Source organism: Schistocerca americana, chromosome 3, assembly GCF_021461395.2.
Source record: "Schistocerca americana isolate TAMUIC-IGC-003095 chromosome 3, iqSchAmer2.1, whole genome shotgun sequence".
In the NCBI taxonomy this organism is placed as follows: Eukaryota; Metazoa; Arthropoda; class Insecta; order Orthoptera; family Acrididae; genus Schistocerca; species Schistocerca americana.
The window spans coordinates 225718682-225742221 of NC_060121.1; the positions used below are offsets into that span (position 1 = coordinate 225718682).

General features: G+C 37.9%; 1 protein-coding gene across 1 annotated transcript in view; it reads left to right on the forward strand.

The window, feature by feature from the left end:
- Positions 1-23252, forward strand: part of LOC124605638 (iduronate 2-sulfatase) — a 121126-nt gene extending 97874 nt beyond the window's left edge. Inside the window, exon 7 of the mRNA XM_047137457.1 lies at positions 22680-23252. Coding sequence (XP_046993413.1) covers positions 22680-23021 — 342 coding nt within the window. The 3' untranslated portion in view covers positions 23022-23252. The remainder of the gene's footprint in view (positions 1-22679) is intronic.
- Positions 23253-23540: the final 288 nt, after the last annotated feature.

Below are 23540 nucleotides of genomic sequence, written 5' to 3' on the forward strand. Positions count from 1 at the left end.
GAGGGAAGATCCAGCATCACTGAAAACCATAAATCCTTGAAGAATGAGGAACCAACCAAACATGAATTCCAATTAATAAACAGAATATTGTGTACGAGTAACCATTATCTAGTGGGGGTAGAAATTTTGATTGTTATCCAAGATCACCTGTGGCCAGTTAACATGAAGTTTTTCCATGACACTCCAACATCTGGTCACCTGGGATTCATGAAGACTCTAGTGAGAATCGGATGCAGGTATCACTGCCAAGTCTCTATCTTTCCATTAGAGAGTACATGAGTCACTGTAAGGAATGTCAGTAACGGGAGCATATGCCACATTTACCTCCAGGGTATGTGGTACCAATTCCACCACCAACAGTGCCATTCCACTGAATTGGAATCGAGTTCTTGGGGTATTTCATGAAGTTAACAAGCAGCAATTGATGGATAGTCTGCACTTATTACTTCACCCACAACACTGCCACTTAGCTGTGCTGACTGCAGAAGCTCCTGTAATTTGCAAGATGCCTTGTAGAAGACATCGATTTGAAGCACAGAGCACCCTTTGTGATTATCTCAGATTGTCGAAAATTTTTCCAGTCGGGACTAGTATCAGAGGTAATTTCATATTGGGATACCACCAATAGGATGACAATTGCCTACCAGCCACAGATGAATGGCCTCACAGAACACTTTTATAAGATGCTTTTGACATATGTTGATGTCAAACAGAAAGACTGGAATACTTTACTATCTGACATGACATTCACATCAATGCGGCAAAGCAAGACATTACAGCTTTCACACCTTTCTTTTTGCTCACATTCATGAGGCTGAAATGACAATAGGTACGCAGTTTCTGTTTCAACCAGGCAATACTCAAGATGTCTACATTGAAACACCTTGTCGCCAGAACCAAAGAAGCAAAGCTGTTGTTTCACAGACAGACCCTGGCCACCCAGGAGAAAGAGTGAGAGTGTTGCAACACCATGCACAGGCCAGTGGTATATAACCTGGGGGACTAGGTATGGATTTTTATGCCTGTTCAGAAAATGGGCCTATTGGAACAGTTAATAAAGCTCTACTCTGGGTGGTGGCACATCATTTGTCACTTATTGGACGTCACATACTAAGTCGAGGTTCATAACTCTTCATCTAGAAGAGAAAAGCACAGAGAGGCTGTCCATGTCCTCTGTATAAAGTCCTACTTCAGTACTGAGGCACAGATTGATGCGAAAAGCTTCCTGTTCAAAGAAACTGAAGACCCACTCAATGATAATGCCATAGTGAAATGATGTGTCAACACAACCAGAATGCAAAAGTCCTCCAGTGCTGCCATACAGTGGGCAATTGACAAGTTCTAGATCCAGGATGCAGTAATCAGTTCCAATGATAACTTCTAAAACAGCGGGTAACATTTTCTCCAGAACTGGGAGAAATGAATTGTGTTGCATGCAGTGTAGCATTGCAGTTCGCATCATTGGCTGGCATACTGTGGGTTGGCAGGTCAAACCCAATTACCAGCAACTATTTTTATTTAGTATCTATTATTTCTGGAAGGTTCTTGTAATTTCTTATGTTGGCAGTGTCTGTATGTCCTAGAATATTTGATGATTGTATAAATAGCAGCACTCTCTATCCAGTAGTTCAGTTCTACTCTGGAGGTATAACGGTGTTATTGTGAAATCTAGTGCTAAGCTTAGCCAGGTTACAGAAAACCTAGGGGCCTTGTGCAAAGATTTTTATGGCAAGTACCCTGCTCTTATAGTAGGAGGAGCAGGAGTGTGACCTGGATGTAATAGGTGCAGCAACAGCTCACAACACTCGTGTGGGGTTTGTGGATGTTTTGCAGCGCCATGATCAGCTGTGGGTTAATACGGCTGCCAACCATCTTAACAGAGAGCTGGGGGGGGGGGGGGGGGGGGTTACTGTTAACAGAAACTAAATCTCTTATCTGTGCTGTGCCTGTTGATGCAATTGGGAGGTGGGGTTACACTAGTCATGGCCTGCACCTGAATAGGAGGGGGAAGGATAGATTAGTTGATCTTCTTGCAGAAAATGTAAGGGGGGCCACATGCACACAAGACAAAATACCTGTGATTACTGGAGTCAGAGGGACACATTTTTTAGGTTAGAGTCAGGTTACAGACAGAGAGTATTGAAAGAGATTAAAACAGAACAATGCCATAATCTCTGCAGCAGTAACCAAAGAAATAAAATTTGTGTGTTTCATCAGAACATTAGAGGACTGAGAAATCAAATAGATGAGCTTCTTGTGTGCTTAGAAAATGGGGTAAATTCTGAAAGTATAGATTGTTTTGTGTCTCTCTGAACACCATGTAACTGCAGGGATGGAGAAGTTAAATTTAAGGCATTGCAGATTAGCATCTTATTCATATAGAGTCAACTTGGAAAAAGGAGGAGTTGCTACTTATATAAAAGCTGGATGCAAAGTCAGAAATATTGAAACAAATAGTTTTTGTGTAGATCAGATCCTTGAAGCATATGCTTGTGAGATGCTACTGCAATATACGAGGGCTATCCACAAAGTACATTACGTTTTCGTTTGTGTCCGTTAGGGGCGAGGCTAGCACGGCCATCTTGGTGTCATGGCATTCCGCCGCTCAGTCGACATCCTGCCGTGCTAGTGAGAGGTTCGTGCTGTACTCCGTTGAGTTACTGTGACAGTTTGAAATGTCAGCGTTAATTGAAAATGCTGCAAAGTGTGAAGTGCATGCTGTAATAAGGTTTCTGACTGCAAAAAACTGTACACCGATAGAAATCTATCGGCAGCTTTGTGAAGTGTATGGGGACAACATAATCGCTGAAGGTGGAGTGCATCAATGGGTCATAAAATTTAAAAATGGCCATACTAGTGTTCACAACAAAGAGCAAAGTGGAAGACCCAGCATAGTGACTGCCGAACTTGTCGAAAAAGTCGATGCCGTGGTCCGTGAAAACCTTAATTTCACAATAACGGAACTCTCTATGAATTTTCCACAAATTTCACGAAGTTTATTGCCCAAAATCATTACCGAAAAGCTTGGTTACCACAAGTTTTGTGCAAGATGGATACCAAAAATCTTGACAGAGATTCACAAAAATCAGCAAATGGCTGCAGCGTTAACGTTTTTGGACGCTTACAAGAAAGATGGCGACTCATTACTCGATCGCATCGTTACTGGTGATGAAACATGGGTTAAGCATGTGAACTGTGAGACAATGCAGTGGGGGCACACAAATTCCCCCCAAAAACCCAAGAAATGCATGCAGACAATGTCGGCAAGGAAGGTGATGGCGACTGTTTTTTGGGACAGAAAAGGTGTGATTTTTGTGGATTTCCTGGAAAGAGGCACTACAATAAACTCTCAAAGGTATTGCCAAACTCTGCACAACCTCAGAAGAGCAATACAAAACAAGCGCAGGGGAAAGTTGGGCTCAAAGATCTTGCTGATTCACGACAATGCCCGGGCCCACACGGCAAATGCCACTCGTGAAGTTCTCGAATCTTTTAAGTGGGAGTTGTTTCCTTATCCGCCGTACAGTCCCGACCTGGCACCGAGCGACTTCCACTTATTCCCAGCAATGAAGAAGCAGTTGGCTATGCAGCGTTTTGATGACGATGCACAGCTTCAAGAAGAGGTAACTACGTGGTTGAAGGCACAGGTGGCCGAATTTTACGACGAAGGAATTTCCAAGCTCGTCCATCGCTACGATAAGTGCCTTAATTTAAATGGCAACTATGTAGAAAAGTAGTATTTAAGTGTGGCTTTCATCTGCATATAATAAAAAAAATTTCCAATACTTTATTTATTTTTAATTCCAAAACGTAATGTACTTTGTGGATAGCCCTCGTACTTCTATAGTAATTGTAACAATCTACAGATCACCTCAAGGTAACTTTCAGCTATTCATGAAAAATCTTGAGTCATTATTGAGCTACCTGTCAGACAAAAAGAAGCAGTTAGTGGTTTGTGGTGATTTTAATGTAGATTTCTTAAAAGATACAGGTAGGGAAAATGGAGCTAGAATCTTTGTTTGGTTGTTTCAATCTAGTATCTGTTGTAAATTTTCCAACTCGTGCGCAGCAGGATAGTAGGCCACTTGTCGATAACATTTTCATAGATAGTGCTCAGGCAGAAACAATTAATGTGTACCCAGTTGTTAATGGGCTATCTGATCATGCTGCACAGTTAATGGAAATAACACATATAGCACCTTACAGGAGTCAGGCAGGTTCATACAAGGCAGGGAGGCTTATTAATGTGAACAGGATACAGAGATTTAAGTGCAGCCTAGAAGAGGTACAATGGGATGAAGTATACACAAGAAATGATGCTGATGTCAAATTCAATTTATTCCACCATAAATTTGTCTCAATATTTGAGAGTTGCTTTCCTGAAATGTTATCCAAAAAAGCCATTACAAAGTCAAGTAAGCAATGAATTACTAAGGGAAATAAGATATCTTGTAAGAGGAAGAGGGAAATATATGGACAGGCCAGAATAAGTCAGGATCCAATGTTACTTGCTTACTACAAAAGATACTGTAATATTTTAAGGAAAGTCATTAAGAAGTCGAGAAGCTTATGCGTTCTGACAGAAATTAATAATGCGGATAATAAGATTAAAACTATGTGGAATATTGTCAAACGGGAGACGGGGCAACCTGACAGTGGACAGCATACCATAGCAATAAAGCTAAATGATGATGTTCTGAGTGATAATTCACAAGTTGCTAGTATTTTTAACACTCACTTTCTGAATGTAGCAGCAAAAGTAGGGTTAAAGGGTTCAGCTGAAAAATATGTTAAAAATGTCATTTCCCAGGACTTTAGGCCTTTAGAAATGGCACCAACATCCCCCACTGAAATTAAGGGAATTATAAATATACTGAAAAACAAGAGCTTATGTGGTGTTGATGGAGTCTCTAACAGAATTTTGAAGTGTTGATCTAATTTAATAAGTGGAGTCCCTGGCGATAAATGTAATGCTTCTCTGGCACAGGGAATTTTTCCAAACAGATTGAAATATGCAATTGTCAACCTCTTGATAATAAAGGGGACAAGAGTGACTTAAATAATTACAGACTAATCTCATTGCTGACTTAATTTTCTAAAATATTTGAAAAAGTTATGTATTCAAGAGTAGTCTCACATTTAAGTGAAAATAATTTACTCAGAATGTCACAGTTCGGATTCTGGAAGGGTTACTTGACTGAGAATGCTATCTACACATTTACCCATCAAATAGTACAAGCCATAAATAACAAATCACTGCCAGTTGGTATTTTTTGTGATCTCTCCATGGAATTTGACTGTGTGGATCATGTCACACTCGTAGAAAAGCTCAGGTTTTATGTAATTGAAGGCTATACACACCACTGGTTTGAATCATACTTAATGAACAGAAAGCAAAAAGTTGTGCTGAATTGCACAAATAATGTTGGGAGGGTGATAAATTCTAGTTAATGGGGAGTTGTCACAAAGGGAGTCCCACAGGATTCAATTTTAGGTCCTCTGCTGTTCCTTATTCATGTGAATGACCTCCCACTTAGTGTTCAGCAAGCTGAACTAGTACTTTTTGCAGATGACACAAGTGTTATAATAAATCCCATTCCAGAAAAAGCAGCTGAAGATATTGTTAAGAATGTCTTTAAAAGAATTATTAAGTGGTTCTCAGAAAATGGACTCTCCCTTAATTTTGAAAAAAACTCACTATATCCAGTTCTGTACACCAAATAGAGTCATACCAACAATTGATGTAGCATATGAACAGGGCTCAGTTAAGAGGGTAGATTTCTCCAAATTTTTGGGTGTTCACATTGATGACAACTTGAACTGGAAGAAGCATATTACTGAGCTTCTCAAACAACTAAGTTCAGCTTCTTTCGCTCTTTGTATAATCACTAGTCTTGGTAATAAACAGATCAGCCTCCTAACATACTTTGCATATTTCCACTCAGTAATATCTTATGGAATAGTTTTGTGGGGTAACTCACCACTTAGACATAAAGTATTGATTGCACAAAAGAGAGCAGTGAGAATAATTAGTGGTGTTCACCCAAGGACGTCACACAGGCACCTTTTCAAGGAGTTAGGTATTTTAACTGCACCATCAGAGTACATATATTCGCTAGTGAAATTCATTACAAATAATCCATCTCAATTCACAAAGAACAGTGATGTTCATACTTACAACACTATAGGGGAAAAATGACCTTTCCTATACATTATTGAAGCTGTCAGTTGCTCAAAAAGGTGTACATTATTCAGCAACAAAAATCTTTGATCATTTGCCCAACAACATAAAGTGCCTGGCAGATAGCAGATCAAGTTTTAAATCTAGCTTAAAATCATTTCTTTTGGACAATTCCTTCTACTCCATGGATGAGTTTCTGTTTCAGAAATGGTAAACAAAAAGAAGGTACCTCTAAATGTAGTTGCATGTGTGGAACTAAAAATTTCAGTAATATTAATATTAGCAGTATTCATGTGCGTATATATATCTTGTAATGTGACTTGTTCCACATCATATCGATAAAATAATTGGGAAAATGATCTATGGAACATAACATAACCAAAACTAAAACTACTAAACATAATTTAAGTACTAACTGTTGTACTGCATTGATTGCTCTGCTTTCAGATTTGGACTTAATTCTGGTTAAAATTTGACAATATAGAGGAATTAACACACCTACAACAGGGAGGACCCCTTGTGTCCTTATCTTTAAGACACCCATTTACAAGAAACTGTCACTCCATACTTTAAGAAGTTATAAGATTCACAGAAAGGATGACCTCAGTGGAGAGAGTTGGTGTTGCCATCATTATAAGTAGCAATTACCACAACTCATTTCACCACTTTAACACCAACTTGCAAGCAATTATTGCCATCATTCATATGCAGAATCAAAGGAGGAGACATAGTCTTTTCCTGTTATTAATGATGCTATAGGTAATGCACCTCTCCACAGCCTTATGATATAGCTTCCCCACCCATTTCTTCTTTGTGGGATGGCATATGCTACATGGCTCCTCTATTACCTGCCCAAAGCTGAGATATGAAATGCCTTTTGTTGATAGATCTTGGTCTTCTGCATATTGGGCAAAGCACCTATATCAGCACTGCTTCAGGGTAATTCTCTGTCATCAGTTCATAATTATGTTCTCCGACTCATGCACACATTGCTCAGTGGAAAATGGTCAAGATCAGCACATGAATGACCACTTAGTCATCTGGATACATCTGCTGAACTGAGCAGTGCCTGATAGAAAGCTGCCAACATGAGTGCTCAGCAAATCAAACTGGATTCTCTGCAGCCAACTGGCTGGGTTAGAATGTTGAGACAGCATTCAGCATTGAGTGTATCTTGCTGCTGATGCATCTACACCAGTTTTCAGGATGGCTGAAAAGACTATCTGCAATCAGGGACACGCAAGTAGCTCTTTAGAAGTCCAAGTCCAGGCCCTCTAGTGAGAGCCTTGTAGCCTTTTGACTGAGGAGGGTAAAAGAAGAAAACTAAATTCTGGCATCATTTCTGGAACTCCATTAACCATTCTCCTTATCCAGCAGAAGTCATTATGAGGATTTTTTTAGCTAGGTGCCTTATTAATACCATAATGAAGAATGGGAGCCTCATGATCAGCAGGAGGGACATTGTGGGGATCACATCAAAGGATTTCACTCATATCACTGGCAACACCAGGCAGGTTCCCATCCCACTTTCCAGTGCTACTAAGTAACAGTTGAGAGTGACAATTAGGACTCAGGTTCTATTAATGATGAAGTTTATAACTATCTTGTCTCTATGTGGGAGCTGGGTTCAGCATTGTCTGTAGCAAATGACCAAGTTCTAGATCTTACCAAAATCTATTACAGCCCATTCTGTCACATTACCAGTAATTCTAGGGAAATACTCCTCTCTTTTCTTTCTTTGTCTTAAAATAAAAATAAAAATAAAAGTATGGGAAGAGGCCAGTTCTCCAGCTCATCGAAGCAAGCTAATGGATGGTTATAATTGAAGTGCGGTTACTTGTTGAGGTCCAGTGTGGGCTGTATTACCATATGGCAGTGAAACTTGGTAGCTATGCTAATGTATTAATGCAGAACTGATTTACATTGGAGAAAAATTAGGTACAAATTTGGCCAACAGGTGAAAATACAATGCTGTACAGTATCTCACTGATGTCTATAGTGCTCATAATGAACAAACTGTGTAAGTGGGGGTTAGTAATAAAATCAACATTATGCCTTTCTCACTTATTTGACCTTTTCTGCCCATGTACTGTTCCTAATACATTACATATGAAAACATTTCTATACGTCTTCCTTGCGTTCACAGTTCCAGATTTGCACCTGGTGGCCAAAATAGGAACTAATTTTTTTCCAGCATAAATTGGTTCCACATTAATGCACTAGAATGCCAAACACATTTCATTGCCATAAGACAATTACAGCCCACACTAGATCTCAGTGAGTTGCTGCCCTTTAATTATAACCACTTGGTATTTCAGTCCCATTCCTTAATACAGGAAAAGACTGGATGTGTCCTAGTAGCTATTATAGTGCTGCTCTCACCAGCTGTGTGTGAAAGACCTTAAAGGACTGTAGAATACAAACAGCTCATTAGTTGCTTTCAGAGTGGGTTCAGGGGGTACCACTCTTCCATTGATAACCTTAATCTGCTGGAGATTATTTCGCAGTAAGCTTCTCTACATAAGCCTTGTAGCATGTGTAAAGTATAAAAGTGAATTCTCGAAATTTAGTGAACGCATTTCAAGTTTACATTTCGTTATTGATGGTCTAAGAAGAGAAAATCACAGCCTGAAGCTCGAAAACGTACAACTACGAACGAAGGTAAACGTGCTTTTACTCCAACAAGATAAAATGGATAAATTGACGGAATGGAAGAAAATCAGTAACAAAAGCAGATCACCGGGCACTAATACTTCACAAACAGGAAGTGACAAAAACTTGGTGGATGTAAATAAATTTGCTCCTAGTGACAGTGTATCAGTGACTGGCGCAGAATCAAAACAAAAAACGTGTGTTAAAGTCTCTAAAAGTGAAAGTTATCACAAGGAAGTTTCATTTGATAACCCAAAGCCTATATCTTGACCAAATGAACGTTCGAGTTCTGACAACTACAAACTTTCTGCTCCAAATAAATCTATCAAACGTGTACACATTTTTGCGGACAGTCATGGTAGAGGCTTAGCAGATATCATAAAAAACAATCTTAGCAACGCTGAAGTGTGTGGAATAGTGAAACCTGGTGCAAAAATCGAGGAAGTATTATCAGGTTGTGATCCTGAGAACATTAAAAACGACTATGTGATAATAATTGGTGGTGCAAACAGTGTAGCCTGTAATGAAGGCCACGATGTGATACAAACGCTGGAAAAGAATTTCTCAGCGCTAAATCGCTCCAAGTTATTTGTTGTAAACATCCCGAAAAGACATGACTTGGAACCACAGTCATGTGTCAACGAAGCTATCTCACAAACAAACTATAAATTGACAAAGACTTGCAATCACTTTAATAACAGTTGTGTTGTAGATGTAAGCAGTTTTAGAAGAGAGTTGTTTACAAAACATGGTATGCACCTAAACCGGGCAGGAAAGAGAGCATTAGGTATTCTCTTAAAAGCAGCAATGACAGAACAACTCAACTCTACAAGATGCACTTCGTATAAACAAACTACAATAGATAAATGGTTTTCAAAAAAACAGGACAAGAGTGCATTCGTGAACTCGACAGTTAAGAATAATTTTTTAGGCAAAACCCTGTAACAGCCTCTGAAACGGATCAACTTGCAATCTTCCACCAAAATATTAGATGCCTGTTTAATAAACTAAACAAACTCTCAGTCAATGTGCAAGACAATGGAAGCATAGATCATGCCCATGTACTATGCTTCACTGAGCATCATGCCTGCTCAGGGATGGAAAGGCTGGTAATACCTGACTACAACCTGATGTCTTCATACTGCAGAAACCAAAGAAAAGGTGGTGGTGTTGCAATTTTTGTTAAGAACAGTATCAATTGCAAAGAAATGTATGTTCAAAATTTTTGTTTAGAGCAACATTTTGAATCATGTGGCATCGAAATTTCTGTAAGTAATTCCACCCTATTAATTGTGGCAATTTATAGAGCAGCTTCAGGAAATCTTGACCTCTTTTTGAAGCAGCTTGATTTGCTTTTACTGCACTTATTCAACTATAAAAGAGATGTTGTACTACTTGGAGATTTCAACATCAACTTTCTAACACATAGTAGTGGGAAGACAGACCTAGAAAATCCAATGTACACTTACAACCTTCTGCCAGTGGTCAATTTTCCCACCAGAGTAACTTCATATTCAAGCACACTAATTGACAACATTTTTGTAGACCAAGAGAAATTGGGCAGTATCAGTGTTAGTAAAATAATAAATGGTCTTCCTGACCATGATGGTCAATGACTTACCATCAAAAATATAAATGTTTGTCAGAATAAAACTGAGCCAAAGTGGAAGGTATTCAGGCCCATAAATATACTAACAATCAAAACATTCATATCATGCCTCCATAATGTAAATTGGAGTCACATATATTCCGAAACAGATGTAAATTCCAAGTATAACCTGTTTAGTAAAGAAATTGCATCAATATTTGAAACCTCCTTCTTAAAAAAAGTTTATAGGAATGTACCAAAAGAAAACACAAAAAAACCATGGATAACAAATGGGATTAGGACATCTTGCAAACAAAAAAGAATCTTGTACATAAGAGCAAAAGAATCAGGAAACCCCAGTCAAATAAATAATTATAAAAAGTATTGTAAAACTTTGAGTAAGGTAATCAAACTTTCAAAAAGTGCATATTTTAGATCCATAATCAACCAATCCAGTAATAAAATTAAAGCAATCTGGGACATAATAAGGGGCGAGACTGGTACAAACAGTGCCAGTAAACCAGTAGACATTGTACTAAACATTGATGACAATACTGTAAGCAACCAAGAGACTATTGCGAATGCATTCAATGACTACTTCATAAGTGCTGCAGAGCAAATAGGTTGCAGTGGATCCTTAGAAAGTGCCATGGATCTACTGAAGCACAGTTTTCCCATTCCAGTGAGTGAGATAAGGATATCCCCCATAACCAGATATGAGATTAAAAAAACCATTGCCTCATTAAAATGTAAGGGATCATCTGGTGTAGATAATATCTCCAGTAAGCTGCTAAAAACCTGCTCTGACCAATTAAGCAAAGTATTAGCTCATATATGTAATGCCTCTATGTACCAGGGTGTTTTCCCAGAGGGCATGAAACTTGCTATAGTGAAGCCTCTCCACAAAAAGGGAGACACAATGCAAGTCTCAAACTATCGTCCAATCTCCCTCCTGTCCACTTTTGCTAAATTCCTTGAGAAACTACTGCACTCCATAATTGTAAGGCACCTAGAAAACTTTGGCATAATAAGTGATAGACAGTTCAGTTTCCGGAAAAGTATGCCCACAACTGAGGTCATATTTTCTTTCACAAATGATATACTGGAATCCCTAAATAATAAAATGAAGGCAGCCTTCGACTGTGTGGACCACAAAATACTCCTCAACAAAGCACGCCACTATGGGATCACTGGGGCACTGGGAAGCTGGCTAAAATCCTACCTCCAAAACAGGAAGCAGAAGGTAATTCTCAATGGGAGCAATAAAGAGGGAGAGGTAGTAGAGTCAGACTGGAGCACTGTACTCCGTGGAGTACCCCAGGGATCCATCCTTGGTCCGTTGCTGTTTCTGATATACATAAATGACCTACCTTTTTCATGCAATACATGCAAGTTCACCATGTTTGCTGATGACACCAGCATTTTGATTAGTAACAAACAGCTCACTGATATAGAGGTTGATGCCAACAAATTACTTACAGTACTATTAACCTGGTTCCAAGTGAACTCGCTCACAGTAAACCTGAGCAAAACAAATGATATCCATTTCAGCCTTGACCACAAACTCCCCCAGGAGATTACTGTTTTAAATAACAATAATCAGATAGAAAGGGTACACTGCACCAAATTCTTAGGCCTCCACATAGACAGTAGGCTCAACTGGGACCACCATGTCCTCGAGACTGTAAAAAGGCTGTCCTCAGCAATTTTTGCCATTAGGACAATCTCACAATTTGGAGACATAAATGTCACGAAGTCCACATACTTTGCATACTTCCACTCCATTATGTGTTATGGAATCATCTTCTGGGGCAATTCACCCTCATCTAAAAAAATGTTCTTCATGCAGAAAAAAGTAGTCCGTATAATGTGCAGAGTACCCCTGAGAACCTCCTGCCATACGCTCTTTGAAAAACTTGGAATACTTTCCACAACCTGCCAGTATATTTTTTCCCTAATGAGTTTCTTGGTTGACAATCCTGCCCACTATGAAACCAATGAAAGCTTCCATTATCACAATACAAGAAAGAAGGCTGACCTCCACTTTGAACTAAAAAGTTTAACTCGGGTACAGAAAGGAGTGCATTACTCCAGTGTCAAAATATTTAACTTATTACCGAGCTATATAAAAAGTCTATGTAGTAACATTACATCATTCAAAAACAATCTAAAGACATATTTAATCGAGAAAACGTTTTACTCACTTGATGAATACTTCAACAGAGAAAAGTAGTCTTTGTATGTATTTATATTTACTGTTGTTTGTTTATGTTCTTTTTGTTCCTATTTGTAACCATATACTTACTGTGACAAATAGGCTTTTGCAATGTGATAAACTTTGCATAATGTATTATTCCTATGACTTTATTTTAGTTCATTATTATTTTTGCAAGTCTTATGTAATTTATGTCTAGTTCTGCTCTTGTAAACTAATTGATACCATGGTCTGTGAACATATATTACTCAATTTGTTCTACATCCTAGCATCATACACATAACAGGATCTATGGAATTTGTAGATAAATAAATAAATAAATAAGCAACTCTTGAATGTATCTTTCTTGGCGATGGAGCATTTAGAGTCACAACATCGTTGCCCAGCTCCATAAATGGAGCTTCCAGTAACATCTCCAAAATGTTGTATGGTCATTCCTCTCCTTACACTATTTTAGATATTGAGTCAGAGATACCATATCAGATTATTTTATACAAGAGGCAGGTGTCCATCAAGGTAGCATTTTGAATGTGACACTGTTTTTAATAGCTGTTGACAGCATTACACCCTGAAATGTTTCTGCTCACATATATGATGTAATTAATCTTAAAATTTGATTTATTTCTTGCATTATAGTTAATATTGGAAACAAGTTATTCCAGGTAATAAGTAGTAGTTTTTGGAGTACATTAACATTTAACTTGTCAAGTGGAGGTGTTTGTGGTTGTTGATCAGATTAACACACCATTTTTATTTGTTGCAGAAATGCTAGGGTTGTTTATTTTTGGATTCCACTATATTTTTGCTCGTATTTTTACTTTTTGAAACAAAAGTTCAGCACACAGTAGTTTTTAATTTTCCTCATTTATTCATAAAAACTGTGACAAACAAAATATTGCCCTAATACTGACAACTTTGAGCCAAGAATGAACTAAATAGTGAACAAGACTGAGTGACACTTAAGTTGTGGTCACTTACACAGCATCTTGACAGTCAGAATTGTATTTACTTCTTGTTAGAACTTACATCACAGTTAAAATTTTACTGTAAGTTGTTTCATGTTAAAATTTACTTGAAAATTAAGGGGAATGTAATTAAAATGATGACCTTTTATCATCATTTGCCTTTTTTGACAAAATTACAAAACCTTCTACATTTACCTTTCACTCCCCTTAATTCAACATTTTATCTTATTTACTTTGGGCTTCAACACTTTCCCACAAGAACTGGAATACTAATTAATATAATCACCTTATCTGTAAATACAACTGTTCGGAATTTGACATCTTTATATGAAATTTACATGAATTATGTAACATTAACAATACAATGTTTTACCTATTCCCATATTACATACTCCATATTAGTCAACTATTTTGTTTATAGAATAATGAGTATAAATAAAAGAAAAATTACAGGAAAATGAACGTAATTGAATAGTACCAATGCAATACTATGAGGCAGTAAAAGAACCGAAAGATTAACTATCAAAAATGAAATATGCAAGTGTATCATGTTCTATGTTAGTTTTGTGTATCATGACATTTCATTATCAGAAATATCATGTAGTATAGTTGGTGAATCTTTGTCTGTTGCATTAGAATATGCAATAAAAAGCCTAATTCAGTGTTCTTTATTTGTGGAGACCTTTTCAGGTTTTAGCAACTCCTTTAGTCTTGCAGTAAGTAATCACCAACTGCCAACAACTATTAACAGGTTGGAGGAAGGGTCACTAGAATACAGTTTTAGGATTTTGTGCCTTTACGTACCTGAACTAAACTTGAGGAACACCATTTTAAATTTTAATTAGAAACTTTTGGTTAGAAACTTAATGGCTACCACATTTGGGGGCTTAGGAAATTGATCACTCAAAGCTCTTGGTATGATGAAATGAACTGCACACAGGATATGGGAAGCCAAGGAAGTTTGCTTGCTCAGGTTTTATAGAACTTTTGTTTTGGCCTAGTCTGGTTATGTATGCTCAGTGCATGTGTCAATGAGACAATGATACCTGAAGGTAATGGATGCAGTCCATCATGAGGTAATTAGATTGCTCACAGGATTGTTTAGAACAAGACACAAGCCAAATCTCTTTACCAAATCTACTCAAAACCACTTCATATAAAATTTCAACTCCTAGTTGTGTGAAAAGTATACAAAATATATTCAATACTAAAAGCATCTGCATACCATGCTACTGCTTGCCCACTCTTGGTGCACATTTTCAATAGTCATCCAAGAGCAATGAGATCATTTGGGAACTGAGCAAAGAGCCATCTTTTAGGTGTGAGTGTGGCAAATATCACCATTTTACACTAAGGATGTAGTAAATCACCCCCTTGCTTATGCAAAGGTCCAAAACTATTTTAAAATTGACTAATTTAAGAAAAGACTGCACTTCTAATCTAGTTTTTATAAATTTATGTAATAATATTTTAGATGAGCACCACAATTTTAAGACTGGGCATTCAGATGGACCAAAACAGGAGGAGTCTTTTGGTTGCTCAGTATTTTCCTTGCTAGTGCCATTAGGATCTGTCTTCCAAGTGTATTTACAGTAGTGTGTCATGCTGAGTTGCATTTGGTTCTGAAGGCACTGAAACACATGACATGCAGCCAAGGGAAGATGTTTCTCATTAGCTCTGATTCCCTTAATGCTCTACATGTTCTGCAACAAGTGCATCCAGCAGAAGAAAATTATACAGAACATATCTGATATTATTCTTCTCTTGCTTTGACAGCACAGAGAGTTGGTATCATTCTACACAGTGCCTGGGCACACAAGAATAAAGGGAAATGGATAAGCTGACAGAGGACCCAGACAGGGGAGACAGATTTAGACAACATGCCATCCCCTTACAGGCAGTGAATTCACTGTTATGCTAGAAGGTTATGCATCAATGGGAGGCAGAGTGGCTTGAGGCAAAGGACAACAACTGCGAGCTGCGAAAACAGCTATTCATCTGCGGTGTTCCTCATTCTGGTCACACAGGCAAAATGAATTCCCACTCACCATATCTGTATAGGATGTAGGCCTCTTACATATGGCTTTTCATTCCAGAGGGAGAATCTGTCTGTTTGTAGCATCTGAGATGTACACATTTTGGTACATTATTTTTAGTGGAGTGCATTTCATATTCTAATGACAGGACAGTAGTAGATTGCAAGGTCTTCCCTCTTGTGCTTTGCATTTATCAATTTCCATAACACTTCATATGGGCCTTCTACCTGCACATTATCATGCAATTATATGTCTATATATAATTGAAAGATTTCCCAGGAATATTTTTTGTTTATTCTTCAAGTTCTTGCCATTCTGTCTTAGTTCTCTTTGATGTCTGTAAAATTGTTTTCAATAGCCTTTTTTACAGTAAAACCTACTCCTCATTTTTCATCCTGCTCTGTTCCTTTGTAAGAAAATACGATTCAATTTTATTTCCATTTTGTGTTTCTTTCTTTCTTTCTTCAGCACACATGTGATAGTTTTAGTGTATCACATTTGGCTTTAATTAACCTTCTTTGTGTACTAAAGTTGTATAATTTATTGTGCCTACATAGAAATGATTGTATTTGCTATTTAGTTGAACTTTTAGAGTGACATGGGCTCAGAAGTAACTGGGAAAGTCCCATCACCTGATTCCATTACCTGAGCTTTGGCAATCCACTAATCCCAATATTCTTTCATACAGTCCAGAATGCTGATGCCTAGCAACTTGCGTATGGCAGTAGGGTCTCTAACAAATCTACCCATAGTATACTATTCTGCTAGAACTTGAAGAGTTTTTCAAGAAATGTGACCAGTGCTAACGTCAGCAGAGCTATCCTTGCAGCAGTTTCAGCCATGAGCTAAATGTTTCTGCTGGCCTTCCTCACACAGAAGGCTGAACAAAAGTTACACCACAGTAGTTGTATAAAGAAATTGGAATAGTTTGTGTTGGGTAGGTGCAAGGACATGTATTGCACTTGACTCTTTCCCTTCATCATCCAATATTATCACAGACTTGAACAAATTGAACATGTCCTCAACAAGGTCTGCCTTCCTTTTGCCCTGCCTTAAAATTTAGAGCATCCTTCCTACCTCCCACAAAGTTATATTTTAATATCCGCACAGTCTGTGAAATATCATGATTCCTCCTTTTGCAACACCTACTCCTAATGCCCTGTAATTTCTTCACAGCCACTGCCAAACCCTGGCTTATAACAAAGTTGACCACCCAGTGGAGGAATGTACGAGCACAGCAAACTCAATTTCAAACACCCTGTGCCACGTGAATCCTCCCCAAACACCAGCTTCTCCAAATTATGTAAATGGACACTGTCTTTACCCTACTGCCCTCAGTACTGGTTAACCTCTGTCTCACAACCATCTCCACCCCTGTCCCAAGTCTCCCACTTTACTCATTTAACATGTACTATGGTATTTTTCTCTCTATGATCTCCCCCCTCCTCTTACTCTGTTCTATCTGCCCCTCCCCCCACCCCCCCACCCCTCCACCCCCCATCCTCCACCCCCTCTCTCTCTCTCTCTCTCTCTCTCTCTCTCTCTCTTTCCTATCCCATTCTCCTGTGGCCTCTCCCTCCCAGCCATCAGTCTACCTTTCCTCCATCCCTAGCTTACCTCTCTGTTCTTGTTGATCTCACCAACTCCAATTGACACAGTTCCTCACAGTTGACTTCTGTGCTGCAGCACTTGGCTTTGATCACTCACACTGAGCCTCAACTTCGTTACCTTTAGTCTTTCCATTATGAGCAGTACAATAAATGCTATCAGTGTAAGTGGAAACAGTGCTGAGAAACTCTATTTGAGAGGCACCAAAAATGAAACAGTCAATGAATACTCTTGATGAAGTCAAGTCGACTACTGGAATCACAATTATTTTTGGTTACAGCTTCATATATGTTTATGTTTATACTTCATGAATCACTAGAAAGAGTGTGACAGAAGGAAATTTCTGTAGTACCATATATTGAGGATTCTTCCTTTTTCCAGCTGAAGATGGAGTGTGAAGGAATGGTTGGTCGTGTGTCTTAGTACAAGCTGTTATTTCTCCATTCTTATCTTTGTAGTCTCTGTAAGATCTTAATGCACTTTCTAATTGAGATTTCTCATGTGCTATAAACCATTAATTCACGTGGTGCCTGTTGTTACCTAAACTTCTGTCTGGAGCACCTATATAAAATAAAAGGAAGATCAGAGATAACAAAATGGCTCTGACCTCAATGGGACTTAACATCTGAGGTCATCAGTCCCGTAGAACTTAGAACTACTTAAACCTAACTAACCTAAGGACATCACACACATCCATGCCCGAGGCAGGATTCGAACCTGCGACCGTAGCAGTCGTGCAGTTCCGGACGGAAGCGCCTAGAACCGCTTGGCCACAGCGGCCAGCAGAGATAACAACCTGTTGAAATTAGGTCATAAGAGACAGATGTGAAAACTAAAAGGAGTGGGACAGAAGGCTTCTTTGCAGCTTAAATTTGAATATCTGAAGTTAATCACTTGCATGTTTCAGTCCTGCCAGAAGCCTTTCGATGGTGGCTAGAGAGTAATGCACATCTTTCTGTAAAATGGTTTAGACAGTGCTAATAGTTTTCAACCTAGTGTTTAATTAGTGGACGCTGCAGTTCCTTTTGAACAATTCCTGCAAGGGCAAATGTACATAGATGGCAGAGTTAGAATACCATAAAGTTTGTGAACTGACCTTTCCTGTTTACGAATCTGCATATTAGCCCTAAATATGATGCAATAGCACATAGTGGAGTGAAAATAAGTGATATTCCAGTATTAGCTGTGTAAGTGTTTTATAATCCATCTGTTATGTGGACAAACTGCAGATTCGCATTATCCTATCAATGTACTGAAGTTTGCCATTTGCTTAACTTACAACTTAGTTTCTGTAATTATTCCATTTAATATCTTCATGCACATTGATCTTCCCAAGAATTTGTATGGTGTTAATGATTCTGGTTCTGATTAATCAATTGTGCAGTAAAACATTACTACATTTTGTGATGTGCACAACTTTATATTTCTTTACAATGAGAGTAGTGTAAAGAATAGCTGTCAGTCTTTATAATAGGCTGATATTTTGACAAGATACAAATCAATAGTACAATTTTTGTAGCCTAATTCTTCCTCATTTAGATAGACTATTTTAAAACAAGTTAAGATAAATATGGTGTTATACAAGAAAAACCTCCTTTTAATAAGCCTACCATGGTGCATCAAAATGTTAGAAGACTTAAAAACAAACATAATGTTTCATTTGCTTACACAACTAGGAAGTCAAAACAAAAGTGTTGTACTGTGTCTGCCCTAATGTTTAACAAAATGTTAACCACAGACAATATTAGCAATATATTTTTGTAGGGGATTGTCATAATAGTAAAAAAAGTTTAGTTAACATATACTAAATGCAGTAATTTCTGCTTAACTCAAGAACTGGAAGATAATACATATTAACTGATGCAAAAAATAAATTATAATTCTTACATTATATTAATGACTTATAAAAATGTTTTGGACCTCTTTGATGTCTTCAGATGCATGTGGGTTTAGATTCAATGTTTAATAAAATGTTAACCAAAGACAATATTAGAAACATATTTTTGTAGGGGATTTTGATGCATACTAAAATAATTTTGGTTCACTTCTACTAAAAGCAGTAATTTCTGCTTAACTCAAAATCCTGAAGAAAATGCATATTAACTGCTACTGTGCTAAAAAAAAAAAAAAAATCATTTACCAATGCATGTGGGCTTAGATTAAAGGGGATCAAGCTTTCTGAAACTAAAAAGTAAAATTACTGGGAAGTAAAAATAAAACATTAACCAAGACAATAGCAGTCTGTTCAAAAGTGCATAGCTTTGTACACCTGCGTAATTAAAATCTGCTGTTGGCTAACATTTGATACCCTGTTGCTACACCCCGTGTATTGTAACATGCTTGGCTCTTCTGTGATGTGCTGCCCACAAGATGATCAAGGTATACTATTTTTCGAAGGCAGCCCTCCTGAGGTCGTCCAATGTGTCAGGAAGCTTCCTGCGATGATACAGTTCACGTTTAAAATGGTCTCAAGCATGCTCAGTTGTGTTCATATCAGCAGATACAATAGGCCATTCACTTTGGTTGGTTCCTGCCACATGGAATAAGGTTGTCATGAGATGGACACAGTTTGCTAATTCATTATAATCTTCAAAGATTTCATGTTGATTTGAGAGCTAGACAATTGACTGTAAGAAACTGAACCAAAACTGAACAGCCTTCAAATCACCTAAAATAGTGATAACAGATATCTGACATTCTTATACAATACTGGCCAAAAACATGACTGGTCAACCTGCCTCCTCCATGCTTGAGATATGAATTGGTAACAGGCCATCTTCCCATCTTCTACATTGATCACCAGGTATCAAACAATGCACTCACCAATGAAGAGAACCTGATGCCATTGATCAAATATCTATTCCAGCTGTTCCCTTGCACATCTCTATCCCATGATCCAGTGGTGAGAGTTTTATATTGTATTTCATAATACATGCCTGATGGTCAAATTGATTGTGTGGGGGTGGTTATGTACTGTCTGAGTCGACAGAACTGTCAGTTGCCTTCAAAATGGTGGTGCACAGTTGTGTTGCATTCTCCTTGGACACATCCAAGTCATAATATGTTGTAGGTGCCAGTCATCAGCTGGTGTTCCTACAGGTGAGGATTTATAAAGGAGATCTTTATTGTTTTCTATCTTATGACAGCAATAAAAAGTTGAACAATGTCACTGTGGTGTACACCCTACATGGGCAACTTTGCTAGCTGACATGAACATTGCAACAAATGACAATGCATTCTCAGTCCAAGCCTTAAATGATGGTGGACAGTATACGCAAATTGCACTGCTCCATTCATGGTTTAATACACAGTGTGCTTTACCAAACTACACTGAAAGTGCAGATTTACATTTACCCAATTACACGAGGAGTTCCACAGCAATCTCTGGTGCTTAAATCAGTGTTATGAAAGAAGTATCCAATCAAGAAAATACAATCTATGTCAGTCATGAGGGTAGTAAAAAGTTAGTTTTGATCATTTTAGATCCCCAACGGGAAATTTTCAAAAACACACACACACACACACACACACACACACACACACACACACACACACACATATGAATATAATAGAGGGAAACATTCCACATGGGAAAAATATATCTAAAAACAAAGATGATGAGACTTACCAAACAAAAGCGCTGACAGGTCGATAGACACACAAACAACCACAAACATACACACAAAATTCAAGCTTTCGCAACAAACGGTTGCTTCGTCAGGAAAGAGGGAAGGAGAGGGAAAGACAAAAGGATGTGGGTTTTAAGGGAGAGGGTAAGGAGTCATTCCAATCCCGGGAGTGGAAAGACTTACCTTAGGGGGAAAAAAGGACAGGTATACACTCGCGCGCACACACACACACACACACACACATATCCATCCACACATACACAGACACAAGCAGACATTTGTAGAGGCAAAGAGTCCACAAGCAGACATATTTAAAGACCAATATGTCTGCTTGTGTCTGTATATGTGTGGATGGATATGTGTGTGTGTGCGAGTGTATACCCGTCCTTTTTTCCCCCTAAGGTAAGTCTTTCTGCTCCCAGGATTGGAATGACTCCTTACCCTCTTCCTTAAAACCCACATCCTTTCGTCTTTCCCTCTCCTTCCCTCTTTCCTGATGAGGCAACAGTTTGTTGTGAAAGCTTGAATTTTGTGTGTATGTTTGTGTTTGTTTGTGTGTCCTTCGACCTGCCAGCTCTTTTGTTTGGTAACTCACATCATCTTTGTTTTTTGAGACATTCCACGTGGGAAAAATATATCTAAAAACAAAGATGATGTGACTTACCAAATGAAAGTGCTGGCAAGTTGATAGACACACAAACAAACACAAACATACACACAAAATTCAAGCTTTTGCAACAAATGGTTGCTTCATCAGGAAAGAGGGAAGGAGAGGGAAAGACAAAATTATGTGGGTTTTAAGGGAGAGGGTAAGGAGTCATTCCAATCCCGGGAGTGGAAAGACTTACCTTAGGGGGAAAAAAGGACAGGTATACACTCGCACACACACACATATCCATCTGCACATTCACAGACACAAGCAGACATTAAAAACACTTTATGGGCATCTTAAGATCCATAATCACAGAACTTGCAACAAAAAAGTTGCAAAATCCCATGTGTATTATAATCTTACCCTTTCTTTGAGATAATGACCATAAGGAATATAACATGCCACTCCGAATGACATGGTGACCAGTTACATGGCTGTCCCACTAATGAAAACAGGTAAAACTCTGTTTTGTCTAATATTTTTCAAGTTCTGGTATTATGGATCTGAAGTGGACTGAACTGGCTGAAACTGGTTATCTATGTAACAAAATCTGATCTTGGTAATAAGGTGTTCAATAAGAATACTAGACTCTCAAATAGAAACAATATGGATTAAACACTTTTAATCTAGGTTGTGTTGTTGATTTTCCTACCTGTAGTGCACAAGACAGCACAACACTAATACCATGTTAATGATAGAAATGTTTGCCTAGATGTGGTCATGTTGCACCAGTAGCCATATCTAACAGCTTGCCTGATAACTATGAAGTGTTAAAATGAAAAATGTTGAATGAATTGTTAATGAACAGACACCAGAGCTCCAATCCAGTTTTATATATAGTCAACTGGAGTGATGAATGCATTCTCTAGGGAGGGAAAAAAACATAACTAATTACACAGAAAATCGTTGATTACAAACAGAAGTGTTTTCAAACTGCAGACATATTATTTAAAACAAAAAATATCATAATCAAGAATCTGAAAAAACTGAGTGGTAAAATTCTGTTTTAATATGATTTGTTGTTACACTTCAATAATGATCATTGGAACTACTTTGCTACATGTCATAAAAATGAAAGTGATTTCATATTTACATTTTCTGATTGGATTTTGATGTTGTGCAATGTCTAAGTTTAATTTGAACTGTGTTCCAGGGGCAGTTCACAACAAGGAAGAAAGCAGCATTTAGTCAGTATCCTCGTCCAGGAATGTATCCAACACTAAAACCAAACAGTGACAAACCCCATCTTTCTCAAATAGAATATATGGGTTATTCGCTCAGGACACACACACATCGCTACACTGAATGGGTGTATTTTCAGAAGCAAATTTTCCAACCTGACTGGACAAAAGTTGTTGCAAGAGAACTGTATGATCACACAATAGACCCACTGGAAGACCTAAACTTGGCCGACAGACCGCAGCTCCATGATCTAGTGCACATTTTGAGTGCACAGCTCCATGCTGGCTGGAGACATAATCTTGCCACTGAATGAAAAACGAGAAGGAAAAGAAAGCTACATCTAACCAAAGTATCATACCACACACTTTTTTCCTTATTTTATCAAATTGTAGGTCGAGCACACACAACTCTTATTTCATTTTATGAGTTTGTTCTTTCGTTAATAAAGAGCACATCTTATGTCATAACAGATGTAGTTGAGATTGAAATGTGAAGCTCATATATTTCTTACTTATGCCAAAGCAACTGTTATCTAATATTTTGACAGTTTGTCATTCATTTTTGATGATGAATAAATACCAGAATGATAAAAATGACTAATTTATTAACAAACTTGTTTGATATAGCTATGATCGTCTAGTTTGTTAAAATTTTAATATAAACCTTCGGTTTCCAAATATAGCTAATTGCAGGCTTTGAGCACAGTTGCAAGATAAATGTTTAATAATTTAGCTTTCTGTAACTCTTCTGATAAACTCATAATTCACTTGCAGCAAGGCTAGAAGAGAATGAATCTTGTTTTGTTGAAGTAAACAAGTTATGCCTCTTTTAA